Source organism: Macaca nemestrina, chromosome X, assembly GCF_043159975.1.
Source record: "Macaca nemestrina isolate mMacNem1 chromosome X, mMacNem.hap1, whole genome shotgun sequence".
NCBI classification, from domain to species: Eukaryota; Metazoa; Chordata; class Mammalia; order Primates; family Cercopithecidae; genus Macaca; species Macaca nemestrina.
Window position 1 is genome coordinate 145,201,881 of NC_092145.1, and position 14,855 is coordinate 145,216,735.

General features: G+C 39.0%; 2 protein-coding genes across 7 annotated transcripts in view; one reads left to right on the forward strand and one right to left on the reverse strand.

Moving 5' to 3' along the window:
• The window catches only part of LOC105478157 (angiotensin converting enzyme 2), a 58,703-nt gene extending 49,173 nt beyond the window's left edge, over window positions 1–9,530 (forward strand). For both annotated transcript variants that reach the window (XM_011735203.3, XM_011735204.3), the window contains 4 exons: window positions 1,468–1,568; window positions 2,997–3,113; window positions 5,167–5,361; window positions 7,435–9,530. In XM_011735203.3, coding sequence (XP_011733505.1) covers window positions 1,468–1,568; window positions 2,997–3,113; window positions 5,167–5,361; window positions 7,435–7,543 — 522 coding nt within the window. In that variant the 3' untranslated portion in view covers window positions 7,544–9,530. The remainder of the gene's footprint in view (window positions 1–1,467; window positions 1,569–2,996; window positions 3,114–5,166; window positions 5,362–7,434) is intronic.
• Window positions 9,531–11,145: 1,615 nt separating this feature from the next.
• Window positions 11,146–14,855, reverse strand: part of LOC105478156 (BMX non-receptor tyrosine kinase) — a 55,441-nt gene continuing 51,731 nt past the window's right edge. For 4 of the 5 annotated variants that reach the window (XM_011735201.2, XM_011735198.2, XM_011735200.3 and 1 more), the window contains exon 19: window positions 11,146–12,594. In XM_011735201.2, the coding sequence (XP_011733503.1) occupies window positions 12,520–12,594 (75 nt within the window). In that variant the 3' untranslated portion in view covers window positions 11,146–12,519. The remainder of the gene's footprint in view (window positions 12,595–14,855) is intronic. The other variant, XM_011735197.2, reaches the window with a different exon arrangement.

Here is a 14,855-nt window from a genome sequence, read left to right on the forward strand (position 1 = left end):
GTTTTGCAGGGTTAGAAGTCAATCTGGGACTATTGGATAAAATGGTCCAAGATGCTACAGCAAATTGTTGTCTGCATCGGATAGATCCAAAGATTGTGTTTCTACCCCCTTACCTTTCCTGAAAAGTTACACATTGTCCAAGATTCAACAACACTTTTAGCATAATTTTCATAGATAACACATCAAACCATAAATAACTCAGGAGTAAAAAGATGAACATTCAAGAAAGAAAAAATGAAAATGGAAGTGCATTTCTTTCCAATCATTAAGAGTTCAAGTTCCTATTTCTTAATAATCATTGGGTGATTGTGGGACTATTTCTCTGTCATATTTTTATTAGCTACTTCCTTGGCTTAATAAATTTTAATTAGTCTCGGCAGATCAGGACATTTTTCAATTATCTTTTTTTCTTGACATTTATACTCATCCTCCTTCCATGCAGTGAGGGTTGGTAAATAGTGTTCAGCGGGTTTGATGCTGTAATGTTCTGAAGCCAATTCACCAAGCAACAATCTGTTTTGATGAAACGAGATCATATATTTAGTGCATATACACATCAGGGTCAGAATATCTGCTCAGTTCAAGCTATTTCATGGTGAATTCCAATCGGATCTATGGCATTATTTTGAGAACTCAGCCTTTAAAATATTTTGTATTTATAGAAATAGTAGCCAGACTGTTATTAGTGACAATATTAATAATGCTACCATTAAAGGAACTCCTCCAGACCTGGGTGAAACCAAGCTGAAGTGAATGTAACAATTCTTTTGTGAAATATAATTTTTTTAAAGGGAAAGGAGAAACATACAACTAGTGCCATTCATTGATTCCTACTGCCAGCTACTGGAGGAAAGAGTGATTGCTTTCTTTTAAGTCTTTAAAAGCTATGCAAACATAAGCTATTTGTTTAGCACTGGAAAACAAGAACAGAGTAGTTTGCTATTTACAAAGTGTTATTTTTTATTTGAACTTCAAGTTTTTCTTTTACACTTATAGATAAGTACATTTCTGAGAACTTACTGTAAAAATAGTAAAAACTGATTTTGTCCACAACGTACAGACATTTTGCTGCAAAACCCACAACTTTTGTTTGACTCCCGTGGGTAAACCTACACTCAAAGTGTTAATTTCAGTTTACATCAAACTAAAGAAAAAGGACCCGTGAACCCAATGGTTCCTAAAGCATGGTCGCCTGACCAGCAGCATTACCACCACCTGGGAGTTTGTTAGAGATGTAAATTACTGGGTTTCATCTCAGGCTTCCTGAATCAGATGCTCTAGGGTTGGACCCAGCACTCAGTGTTTTAACTAACCCTTCAGGTGATATGGATGCACACTTACGTTGACGTCACTGACGTAATAAATAGCAGGAATCTCTGGAATATTAAGAATAATTCTTGAGGAGTATCAGATTATAAATGTGTCTTATGAGTCCAGCTGAGCAGTGTCTTTCTTCTGAATTTGCAGTATGAATGGAACGACAATGAAATGTACCTGTTCCGATCATCTGTTGCATATGCCATGAGGACGTACTTTTTAGAAATCAAACATCAGACGATTCTTTTTGGGTGAGTTGATTTGCTGGGTTCTCAAGTTACTCCAACTAGGATTTCTCTTGAGTCTGAGGAGATACGCTGCCTAAACTTTTCTTCAAGTGAAATTGATAAAAATCTCCTAGTAACTTATACTTACTTGGTGTCGTGGAATTTGGGCGACTCCACGGAGGGCTGATCGTGCCTTATTTGACTTGTAGATTGCAAGAGTATTGTTCTTACTAAACAGCTGTCACTCTCTTCTCAGAATGCTGTCACACACTCTCAGCACTGAAAGAAAAAAAGGCAGAACTTCCTGCCTTCATTGACCTATATTCTAGTATGTACGTTGTGTGTGTGTCTATGTGTGTAATATGTAAGTGAAATATAGTAGAATTACAAGGTACTAAGTGCTAGGGAGAAAAATATAAGAGAAAAGGGTCTGGGGAGGGCTGGTATGTGTGTGTGTGTGTGCTGGGCAAGGGGTATGTCAATTTTAACCAAAATAGTCGGAAAAGACGTCACTATTATTTGAACAAATATATGAAGCAGGAGAGAGAACGAAAGAGAGAGAGAGAGCGAGAGAGCAAGAGAGCGAGAGAGAGAGAGAGAGAGAGAGAGAAATGCAGACAATGGGGAAAGTGTCTCAGCTGGGGGAAACAGCAGGTGCAGACCCTGAGGAAGGAATATCCTTGGCCTGTTAAAGGAAGAGCAAGGAGGCCAGTGTAGCTGGAGCAGATTAACAGACAAGTGGAGACGTGGCCAGGATGATGTTAGGGCATACAGGAAGAAGGGAGAGACAAAAGGTCATATGGGCCTTGAGGGCCATTCTAAGGACTTTGGCTTTTTTTCTGAGTTAGATGGGTAGTCACTCAAGGGCTATGAGCCACATGATCTACCTTATTTTGTGCTAGGATCACTTGACAGCTATGAGAGCACGGTCTTGTCACATCATATGGTAGACCCCACTCATTACCTTCACCCATGGGTGCAACACGACGTTTTCTGCTGAGTAGGACCAGGCTGTGGGTGTAAATCTCTGTGTGTGGTACTGAGCCATCTCTGCCCACCACATTGTTTGCCACAATCCTGGGCCACCAATTATTCCTTATTGATTCTCCTGCTGTTTTCAGTTTGAAAATTTTCTATCATTGAAAAAGATGTGGGTTTTATATGAAGGCAAACAAATAGTGTGAAGACTTGATATCACATTTTTATGTAATTGATTTCAGGTGCTTTGGGCAGCATTAATTTTTTTTTGACAATTACATCCTGCCATTGTTTGCCCTCCCCCATGTCTCTCTACACTGTGATCCTTTCTCTAATCTCCTTTTCACCCTCCCCCATGCCTCTCTACCCTGTGATCCTCTCTCTAATCTCCTTTTCACCAGCAGGGGAAGTCTTCATTCTCTTTATTGTGTCCTCTGTGCCACAAGTGAAGATGTTTGTTTTGTTTCTCTACAGGGAGGAGGATGTGCGAGTTGCTGATTTGAAACCAAGAATCTCCTTTAATTTCTATGTCACTGCACCTAAAAATGTGTCTGACATCATTCCTAGAACTGAAGTTGAAGAGGCCATCAGGTGACATTTTACTTTCATCTAAGGGCGAGGGGGTTAACAAATACAACAACAATAACCAGTATTTTGTGCGTTCTTCCTGTGTGCCAAGCATTGTTCTGAGTCATTTACATGTGTTACTTCATGCTACAAACTCCATGTAATTCCAGAAGGATCCCACAGCAAGGGAATAATCTTGATTTGAGTTCCCCCAGATGTAGGCCCTTACAAAAGGAAAGGAAAACTGTAGATTACATGTTATCAAGCAAGTTACCACTACGGGCAGCTAGAGCTCAGCCCTGCTGGGAAATCTGGACAGACTGTGTAAAATGTGCACCTGAATTGTCCCATCAGAGGGCTGAGGAAGCTGGGGTATTTATTTACCACCTCCCATCAGTTATTGGCTGAGAACTGCTTCCAGGTGGCATTAATTCCCCAGCATTTCAGCCGTGCAGGCAGGGCAGATCTTGTGATCTGAGAATGCTCTCTGGTAAAGGGGAGCAGGTGCTGGTTAAAGAAAGTCTGGCTAGAACTCATGGAAAATAGTAAGTGCAGAAGAGACATGGACAGGTATTGCCATCATTTGCTCTAGGGACTTTGATGTAGGATTCATTTAACTGCCCAAAGCCTGAAACAAGTTAGGCAAGTACAGCATTCCTTGCATATTGCTTGACCTCTACGCTAGGTGAGGGACTTGCAATGAATGTTGAGAAGAAACAGTTTGTCCAATGTGCCTCAATTGTTTCCCACAACAGACAGCAGGAGTGAAAAATGGATCGACCTTGCAGATGGTTTCCTGTCATTATAAAAAGGCATAATATACCTCCTGCTTCTGGGCAACTCACTAGGTGGCCCTCTCGAGCTGCATCAGAGTCCTGTTTAATTTTGGAAGCAGATCTAAGACCTGCTGGGCAGGGTGTGCCTAGAAAATCTGGCTTGGTTGGAATGTATGACCCAACTGTGCCCAGAGACTCACTTACTGCCTCCAGAAGACTTGTGTCTGTCTTAGGGAAAACTTCTAGCTGAGATCTTTTTGAAGAAGTTCAGCCTTCCTGGATACTCAGCTGCAACCTACAGGGGACTTCAAACTCTCTGTTTCCAGGATAACTCTTTTCAGATCTTTTCTGGCTGAGGTTGCCAGGGGTTACCTGACTAATTCTGCGTTGCTGTCTCTCCCTCTCTGGTGGACTCTGACCTCCTGACCTGGGCTATACCCAAGGGTAGGAAGATGAGATGCCAGACACTTTGGTCTTTGATCCCCAGAATGTTCTCCATATCACTGTTTTGTTTTTTTTTTTTTTTCTCTTTAAACAATCTTTATCCTTTTGCCTCCATAAAAGTCAGCCATTTCCCATCCCAGTGCTGAAGAAACTGGCAAAGGTCCCTTTCTTATGTGTCTCCCCAGTGCTACCTCCAAATGCCAATACCTTTTATTTGGAAAATATTACTATAGAGATTTGGTCATAGGACCTGATTCATTTGTATAATAGAAGAAGTATATCCAATTATCCGTTTCCATTATTTGATATAAAGTCATTGTAGATGTATTCTGACAGAAGGGAAATTCTTGCCAAATATGCTAACTTTGCACTTAAACACAGCAGTCATAAATGAATAAATGCCAACCATTTATACATTTCCACACTTGCAACTCAATTTTCCAATGGAGCTGTTGATGAACTTGATCTAGGTTGCAAGGCATGAAAGATGCATAATTATCAAAGACTTATATATTTAATTAGACTTTATTTACTTTGCTACTATTATGATTTTAGGTGTATATTCCTTTTTTTTTTTTTTTTTTGAGACAAAGTCTTGCTCTGTCGCCCAGGCTAGAGTGCACTGGCGCAATCTCGGCTCACTGCAACCTCTGCCTCCTGGGTTCAAGCGATTCTCCTACCTCAGCCTCCCAAGTAGCTGGGACTACAGGCATGTGCCACCACGCCTGGCTAGGTGTATATTCTTATGATAAATTCTATTAAATCCTTTCAGGAACAATGATATAAAGAGTAAATAACTACACGCAATTTTATTTTGTCTAAGTGTCCCCTTTGCTATGTTTTGCTTTTGCAAATAGGATCTCCAGGAGCCGTATCAATGATGCTTTCCGTCTGAATGACAACAGCCTGGAGTTTCTGGGGATACAGACAACACTTGCACCTCCTTACCAGTCCCCCGTTACCACATGGCTAATTGTTTTTGGAGTTGTGATGGGAGTGATAGTGGCTGGCATTGTCGTCCTGATCTTCACTGGGATCAGAGATCGAAAGAAGTAAGTGGCCTTTCCTAGACTTAACTATCTGAAAATAGAAAGATTTAGAGAACAGTAACTGGAAAATTTTCAGTAAGTGGTAGATTGTATAGGCCAATTACTCAGTTGGACAATTTTGCACCTAAATACTCTGATGCATTCCCTAGAAATTTACTAGATGTCATCAGCAGTTCACCTTCCTAGTAAGCCCACACAGTAAGTATCTGGCCTGGGATTTATTAGCATGCCCTAGTAAACTCCATCCCAGCCACAGTGTCATTTCCCTCCTACAAAGAGGCACTGCAAACTCAGCAGGTATGGTTGGGCTCAGGGAATGGTTCTCACTGCTGAATCCTTTTCAGTCTAAAAGTGGGGACTAGATTGTTGGAGACTGGATTGCTGATGGGTTTGAACCGTGAAATTGTTCAAGAATGGGCTGTGAGATTTCTTTCAAACTGCTACTCTTGTTTTTTTTTAATTTTTAATTTTTAATTTTTTTTTTTTTTTTTGAGACAGGGTCTTTTGCTCTGTCACCCAGGTTGGAGTGCAGTGGTGCAGTCATAGTTCACTGCGGCCTCGATCTCCCAGGCTCAAGTGATTGTCCCACCTCAGCTTCCTGAGTAGCTGGGACTACCAGGGTGCGCCACCACACCCAGCTAAGTTTTGTATTTTTTTGTGGAGACAAGGTTTTGTCATGTTGCCCAAGCTGTTCTTGAACTCCTGAGTTCAAGCAGTCCTCCTGCCTCGCTCTCCAGTGCTGGGATTACAGGCATTAGCCACCGTGCCCTGCCCAAACTGCTACTCTTTACTCACCTTTATTTTTCATGGGGTAGCTCAGACTCCATATCATTCTCTCAGTTCATGGTTAGGCATGCTCTAATTTGTTCCTGAACTGAATATCAAAGCTCATTGAGGATTTAAATTACTAGAGACCTGATTTCTAGTCTTGCTTTGCTACTAGATGTTTTTCTTCTGTCCTTAAGAAATTGACTCTTGCTGGGCTTATGAAATGAAGGTTAATATTTTATAGCACCTAACAAAACTCTATGCACACCTCAGGTTGTTTAAACATATTCTTGATTGAATCTCTATATGTGCTAGTCTATGTTGCTCAATTTTCTTCACTATAGAGATTTTTCGGTTACCCAAAATAGCTTCATCTAAAAAATTAGGCATTGAATGTGTAATACATTCATGTAGTTAAAATTAAAAAATACAAAGGTGAACATGAAGAGTCTTCCTTATCACCTTTTGCCTCCAAGTTCTCTTCCCAAAGCCAAACAAAATTATCAGTTCCTTGGAGATACACACACACACACGCACACACACGCACACACACACACAGACACACACACACATATATATATATATATATAGAGAGAGAGAGAGAGATATAGAGAGAGTGATATATATAGTCTTTTTTTCTTTTTTCTCGGATATATATATATATCTCCTTTTTAGTATATGAATATATACTTTTTTAGTGTATATATGTGTATATATGCATATGTATATCTTATTTTTTAGTATACGAATGTTAGCAGGCTATAAATAATGTTCTGCATATTTTGTTTTCCACTTAATGGTTTTTTAAAATTTTTATTTGTATAGGTGTGATCCACCACACCCAGCCCACTTAATGTGTTTTAGAGATCATTACACATTAGTTGCACAAAAATCTTCTCCTTTTTTCTGGCAGTATAATTTCCCACTTCATGAATGGATTGTAATTTTGTTAAACAGTCATCTATTGATGAACTTTTATGTTGTTTCCAAATATTTGTGTTTACTTAAAAAAGAGTTGTGATGGCTTCATATAGGTAATTTCCTGTGTGTGACAATATACCCATAAGATGAATCCTAGCAGCGGGAAAGCTGCGGCAAAGCACACGTGCAATTGCTGATTTTGATAAATATTGCCACATTGCCCTCAATAGCAGCTGTACCAATTTATACTCACATCAACAGTTTATGAAACTTCCTGTTCCTCCCACCCAGCCTCCTTAACACAGAGTGCCCTCAAACTTTTTGATCTTCATCAATCCGATTGATTTTAACATAGGTATATTAAGGTAACCTTGCTCTATTTAACAGGAAAAATCAAGCAAGAAGTGAAGAAAATCCTTATGCCTCCATCGATATTAACAAAGGAGAAAATAATCCAGGATTCCAAAACACTGATGATGTTCAGACCTCCTTTTAGAAAAATCTATGTTTTTTCTCTTGAGGTGATTTTGTTGTAGGTAAATGTTAATTTCATGGTATCGAACATATGAGATGATAAATATATCATTAAATGTCAAAACTATGAATCTGTTCAGAAAAAAATTGTCCAAAGACAACATGGTCAAGGAGAGAGCATCTTCATTGACATTGCTTTCAGTATTTATTTCTGTCTCTGGATTTGACTTCTGTTCTGTTTCCTAATAAGGATTTTGTGTTAGAGTGTATTAGGGAAAGTGTGTATTTGGTCTCACGGGCTGTTCAGGGATAATCTAAATGTAAATGTCTGTTGAATTTCTGAAGTTGAAAACAAGGATATATCATGGGAGCAAGTATTGGACCTTGTATGGAATATGGATGGATCACTTGTAAGGACAGTGCCTGGGAACTGGTACAGCTGCAAGGATTGAGAATGGCATGCACTAGTTCACTTTCATTTAATCCATTGTTAAGGATGACATACTTTCTTCACATTAACTTAATCCAAGTACTATGGTGATTTGCCTACAGTGATGTTTGGAATAGATCATGCTTTCTTCAAGGTGACAGGTCTAAAGAGAGAAGAATCCAGGGAACAGGTAGAGGACATTGCTTTTTCACTTCCAAGCTGCTTGATCAACATCTCCCTGATAACACAAAACTAACGCCAGGGGCCTCCGTGAACTCCCAGAGCATGCCTGATAGAAACTCATTTCCACTGTTCTCTAACTGTGGAGTGAATGGAAATTCCAACTGTATGTTCACCCTCTGAAGTGGGTGTCCAGTCTCTTAAATCTTTTGTATTTGCCCACAGTGTTTGAGTAGTGCTGAGCACAAAGCAGACACTCAATAAATGCTAGATTTGCACACTCCTTATGCTTACTTATGTGCTGGGGCTTCTTTACGTTTTTGTCTGCTTTTCACTTCTATGAACAAAGTTATTATCTGAGTGTCTGGGGCTCCTGACCTCCCAAATGTCTCGTGATATATTGCAAATTCTCAGATTGCTTTATGGTACAAAGCAATTGTAAAATTCGTCCCAAAAAAGTTGTGTACAGAGTGTATACACCACCAGGTTGGGAACCAAACCTGATGCTGCTTTTATATTTCTCACAGTCACTATCCCAGTGTGAGCACAGAATTTCTGAGATACCTGAAGATTGATTAAAACTAGATTAAATAGATTAACATATTGAAACTCTACCCATTAACTCATTCTGTGTGGTGACCAGCATAGTGTTAGAATGACTTTGCACTTCATAAATTCTCTGTGGTAATGGTGGATCAATTAGCCAAGTCAGGGGAAGATGACTTTCATAATCTATAAAATAGCCTCAAAATAAGGATCATTTGAGGCTCTTGGATGTCTTAATTATCTGATACCCAGGTAGCAGAGAGAGAGTTCTTTGTTATTTTGTGAGATACAATCAACATTTCACCTCGCCATCTGCATCATCCTGCCATTCATTGGGCCCACAGCATAATTTACTCCTTGGCAAAACAACCATTTCATAGACAGTTTTTTTTTTCTATTATCTTGCCTATGTCCCATCTTCTCTAATATATCATGAAAATCTTCTGTCAAGCTACTGCTATCTAAACATCCTTTGTAGTTGCCACATGGTCTTTATGAAGTCCTCAGTCCTTGTCTTGGTTCAACACAGTGCAAGAATAATTTCTGCAGGAACCACTTTCATCATCTAACACCTTCAAAAGAGCCTCCCCAGACATGGCAAAGGACCCACGTGCATGTCACATAGTGTCCAACTGTAACACAGAAAGAAAAACCTGCTTATTTCCATAACTTAATTTTGGGGTTTTCTCTAGAACAGTCCTCACTGTGCCCACCAGGTAAAGCTCGTGGTCCTTTTCCTGTGTAGGAGCATCCTCTGAAAGGATGGAGACTCTACAAAGAGGGACCGGTGCCTGGGCCTAGGATGGAAGTTGGCAAACAATGACCCATGGGCCAAATCCTGCCCACCACCTTTTTTGTGTTGTTTTGTTTTGTTCTGTTTTGAGACGGAGTCTCGCTCTGTCACCCAGGCTGGAGTGCAGTGGCGCAGTCTCGGCTCACTGCAACCTCTGCCTCCCTGGTTCAAGTGATTCTCCTGCCTCAGCCTCCCGAGTAGCTGGGACTACAGGTGTGTGCCACCACACCCAGCTAATTTTTTGTAGTTTTTAGTAGAGATGGGGTTTCACCATTTGGCCAGGCTGGTCTCGAACTCCTGACCAAGGTGATCTGCCTGACTCGGCCTCCCAAAGTGCTGAGATTACAGGCGTGAGTCATTGCACCCGGCCACCCCACCACCTGTTTTTGTCTGGTCTGTGAACTAAGAGTGATTTTTACATTTTTAAGTGGTTGAAAAAAATTAAGATTTCATGATAAATGAAAATGATATGAAATTCAAATTTCAGTGTCCATAAATAAAGTTTTATTGGAACCCAGCCACACCCATTCATTTTCATATTGTCTAGAGCTGCTTTCATGCTACGGAGCAGAACTGAGTAGTTGAAGTAGAGACGGCACGGCCCACAAAGCCCTTTACAAACAAACTTCGCCAAACCCTGGGCTATAAGGAAGCAAGGATTAAATGAAACTGCAAATGCAAAAGGGCCATTGTGGAGCTCACAGACCAGAGAAACATAGTGATCAGGCCAGAAAGGGCAGGTGCTAGCTTCCTCTTCTCTGGTGTCTCTCAGTGAACTATTCTTCCTCATTTAAGACCCTCCTCCCTCCACATTTAGGTAAAGATGGGGCCGTAAGTCCAATCTCTCTTCCTCATAAACCCACTCCCAAGATAGAATAAAAACTGAGAAACTCAACTTGCTAAATCTACTGTGTTGGAATCTTAATGAACTCAAGTAGATGTGAGGTGAGTTTTGCCAGACCCTCTTGACTTTGTGTTTGACTTCTGGCAGGTCAGAAAATGCTCAGCAAGACTGGGGAGCATCTGTTGGATTTTACCTAGCAAGTGACTTATCGGAACTTGCTCTGCAGCCTGCCCTTTGGGAACGTTTCTTACCACATAGTCTTCCTTTTTCTTCACTGCTAAAAGAGCGTAGGCAGACTCTTGGTTTAAGATAACAATAATAAATTCTGGATATCACCACTAAATACAGTTATACAGCATTAAAAAAATCATTATGCATGTTTGAAATACTATGAATAGTGTTCTTTTACTTGGCTCCTCCTAGCATCACTGGACTTGTTTTCTGATAAACCTCTAGTGGTACCTTAAATTGTTGCCTGACTTGATTTTTGCAGCTAGGCTTCTAAGCAGGGCTTTGGCCTCTTTTCATAGTAAACAATTCTGTATTGTTTGAATTTTTGCTACAAGCGTGTATTTTGTTATAAAGAGGATTATTTTTAAAAGGTAAATATACAAAAATAAGAAGAAGAGAGGAAAAAAATCTTCAAGAGGGAGACCAGAAAGAGCCAGCTTGTGCATGAGCTCATCCTCTGAGTGGGGAAACAGTCCGTGGTGCAGGAAAGGCTGGCACCCCCATCGGACTGTGGGTCCATTGACACAGAGGGTTTGGGTCACCTGGTCTTTCTTTTCTCTTGGGTAGGAAAGAACCTAGCATACAGTCAACACTACAAAAAAAAAAAAAAACTACAAAAATAAAATATACAAATGCCCTAGTGATTATTTTGAGTTACATTTCATTATAAATTGAGATTTGTGTGCCTCTGTAAAAAATAGAAGACTTAACGAGTGTCAATTCTCTGTTGAAATGAAGGAATTATTAATGAAATGTCAAGAAACAAATAAGCAAGAGGGAACATTGAAACTAGCTGGTGGCTGAAGGACAGAGTGGGATGAGAGAGGATATAAATGTCTCTGAGAGAGTATTGACTGATCTCTGGAAAATAGCAGCAGGGTATATATAATTGGGGGTCTCTTCATTGTAATGGTGCCCTCTACAGAATCAGTCTCTCCCTTCTTGGCATTATAGAAAAGACAAGGGAAGACTCGGAAAGAGGTTCAAACCAGTGAGTTCAGTAGCAGGTCGTGAAGAAGGGCATCCCCAGGTGCAGTTTTAAAGCTGAAATACTATTTAGTAATAGGCATGAGAAGCTAAAATAGTACTTCTGTATTTTTATGTTAAGAGAGCAGACTGATAACTTCAGTTTTCAAACTAGCCAGAAGCCCCAGATCCCCAAACTCAAGGATTTAAAATGATTAGAAAGCAACAATGTAATTAATTCTAGAAATCATACCTTAGCATCTTAAAAAACTTGCTTTATGTGCAACATATTTAATATATTATTTGCTATTATTTAACTTTAGTTTTATACATGACGTTAAGAGTCATTGTACTAATCTGGATATTAGGAGAGAATTGTGCCATTTGGATTGAATAATGGACCACCTAATGATACCCCACCATGTAATGTGGTCCCCTAGGGCAGTTCAGAACAACTGCTTCAGTAACATCTGGGAGTTTGCTAAAAATACAAATTCACAGGCTGCACTCAGACCGCCTCCGCCAGGTTTTATGGAGGTAGTTTCTAGGAATCTTTTCATAAACTCTGCATTTGATTATCATCATGCCTACTGAAGTTTGAAAACATTGAAATATGAAGACAAATGTCCACATTTCTGTACTTGGTAGTATATTTAATTGTTGTGACAGTGACAATATAAAGAAAAGAATGACTATCCAATAAGTAATTTTTCAATTCTGCCCAGTCTTTACACATGAACGCAGTCTCTATATTGCAATCTGAAAATGTGCTTCTGCTATAGGCTGGAAAGTGTTATATCAGGAGCAGCATAAACAAAATTACTGATTTGATCTAAATTTCAAGGAAATCTTTTGTTTCCTGCCTTGTTCATTTCTAAATAATATACAATACAGAGAACACTATTAAAAACTAGCTAAATTACATTATGCCTTGCTACTTTCCTTAAAATGAATGAAAATGCTGGCCAACATCTATATTCATTCTTATCAGCACTCCTAGTTTCTTCTTCAAGGCTTGTCTTTTTCCCGAAGTGGTTCAATGGAAGACAGGAGTTGCTGAAATGTGGGACGCTTTTCTGGAAGCTAAACAAAAACAACAAAAAAACCAGTGTTTTAGATGATGAAAGTTATGATCAAAGATAAAATATATAAAATATTTACACCTAAGTCCTAAAGCTAGCAACTTTTAAAATGTGGAAACACAATAGACATTTCAATTGAGGTCAGAAATAAGGCAAGGACGCTCACTGTAATAACCACTCTTAACGTTATGTTGAAGGTGTTAACCAATGCAAAACAATTAGAGCCCCGATAATTGGAAAAGAAAAAGTCTCTTTATTTGCAAGCATTTTAGTGTATACCTGGAAAACCTGAGAGTATCAATGTGAGAATCAAAGAATAAAGGAATTCACTAGGACAGCAGGATATAAAATTAACATACAAAATCAATAGCCTTCACATATACCTACAGTAACCACTTAGAAGTTATCATGGAAGAGAAAACCCCATTTATAAAAACAACACCACCAAAATAAAACACTAAAAAGTCTCCCCCTCTAAAATGAGGACGACTTTAAAACACTGATGAAAAATGCAAATGTAGACTTGACTATATAAAAAAGCATCCCTGGCCAGGCACAGTGGCTCATGCCTGTAATCCCAGCACTTTGGGATGCTGAGGTGGGCGGATCACTTGAGGCCAGGAGTTCGAGACCATCCTGACCAACATGGTGAAACCCTGTCTCTACTAAAAATACAAATATTAGCCAGCTGTGGTTGTGCACAACTGTAGACCAAGCTACTTGAGAGGCTGGGACATGAAAATCACTTAAGCCTGGAAGGTGGAGGTTGCAGTAAGCCTAGATCATACCACTGCACTCCAGCCTGAGTGATAGAGCAAGACTCTGTCTAAAAAAAAAACCAACCAACCAACCAAACAAACAAAAACAAAAATAAAAACTTCCTTTGTCCTAGACTAGGACAAGTCAGTATCATAAAGATGTCAAATTTTCCAACTTAAAATACAAACTAAATACAATCTCCTCAAAAATATGAATGAGTTTGTTTCAAGCTAAACAAATTGATTCTTTATAGAATTAAAAAATATGTAAAAATGGCGAAGAAATTATAAAGTAAGGTGAGCAATGAGGGCTGCTAGCCTACCTAGTATTCAGACATATTATAAAGTCTCTACAGAATCAGAGCAGCGTGGTGCTAGCACATGAACAAAGAGACCAGAGAACGGAAGAGGAAGTCTCCAAATAGATTCAAGTACATATGGAAATTTAGTATAATATTAGGGTGGCATTTCACCACCATTAAGGTGGTATCTCATTCCTGGTGATAAGATGGTCTTTTAATAAATAGGGCTGACAACAACAGAATAGTCACATAAGATTACGTATTTGGAGCCATATTTGATACCATATACCATAACAAACACAAACTATATCGGAAACATAAATGGAAAATAATGCAATCATAAAAGTACTAGAGGAAAATCCGGGTAAAAGTCATTATAATTTGGGCATGAGAAAGCCTATCTATGACAATTTCCAGAAGCAATAAAAACAAATATTGATATATTCAGCTATATTAAGAAAAACTTCTGCATGGTCAAAAAAAACAAAACAAAACAAAACAAAAAAAACAAAACCCACCCACCCTCAATCAAATAAAGCTGATAACTTAAAGTATTACTCTCCCTAATTTGTAAAGAGATCTTTAAAACCTGATAGAAAAAAGAAAAAAGACATGGTCTACTAGAAAGTTCCTATTAATCACAACACTTACATCTTCCTCTCAGGACAGTCTTCAGATAACCACAGGGGAAAGAACATTATTCAAAAGTGTGGTAGAAACCTCAGTTAACAGGCAGAAGATGAAACCTTAAGAGCATAGAATACATCTACAAATTGGGGAAGAGGGTGACCCTGGCTGGCTCTTTATAAAGGACCACAGTTTCTCCCTATGGACCAATACTCTACAAAATCAACTGTGCCTTAATTATTATTTATTTTAAATTACATTTTTATAGAGCTAGGTAGTACCTGATGCAGAAAAGCAATCACATAAGGAAGCATTTATTTGAAGTTTAACATGAAATCATACAAATAAAATGTGTATAAACAAATCCACATTGAGTCATAACACAGATAGCAAAGGACAAAGTAAAAACAAAGAAAACTAATTGGCAGCTATAAACAGTTGGACACAACTGTGTCTTGTACACTAGAAAGTCTTTTACAAAGTAATCATCTTAGATCAACAAAAGACCAATCTTCAATGTCGTCCTGCAAGATGGCTTACTTTAACATCTCATCCTATTTTCTCCAATGTTCTCC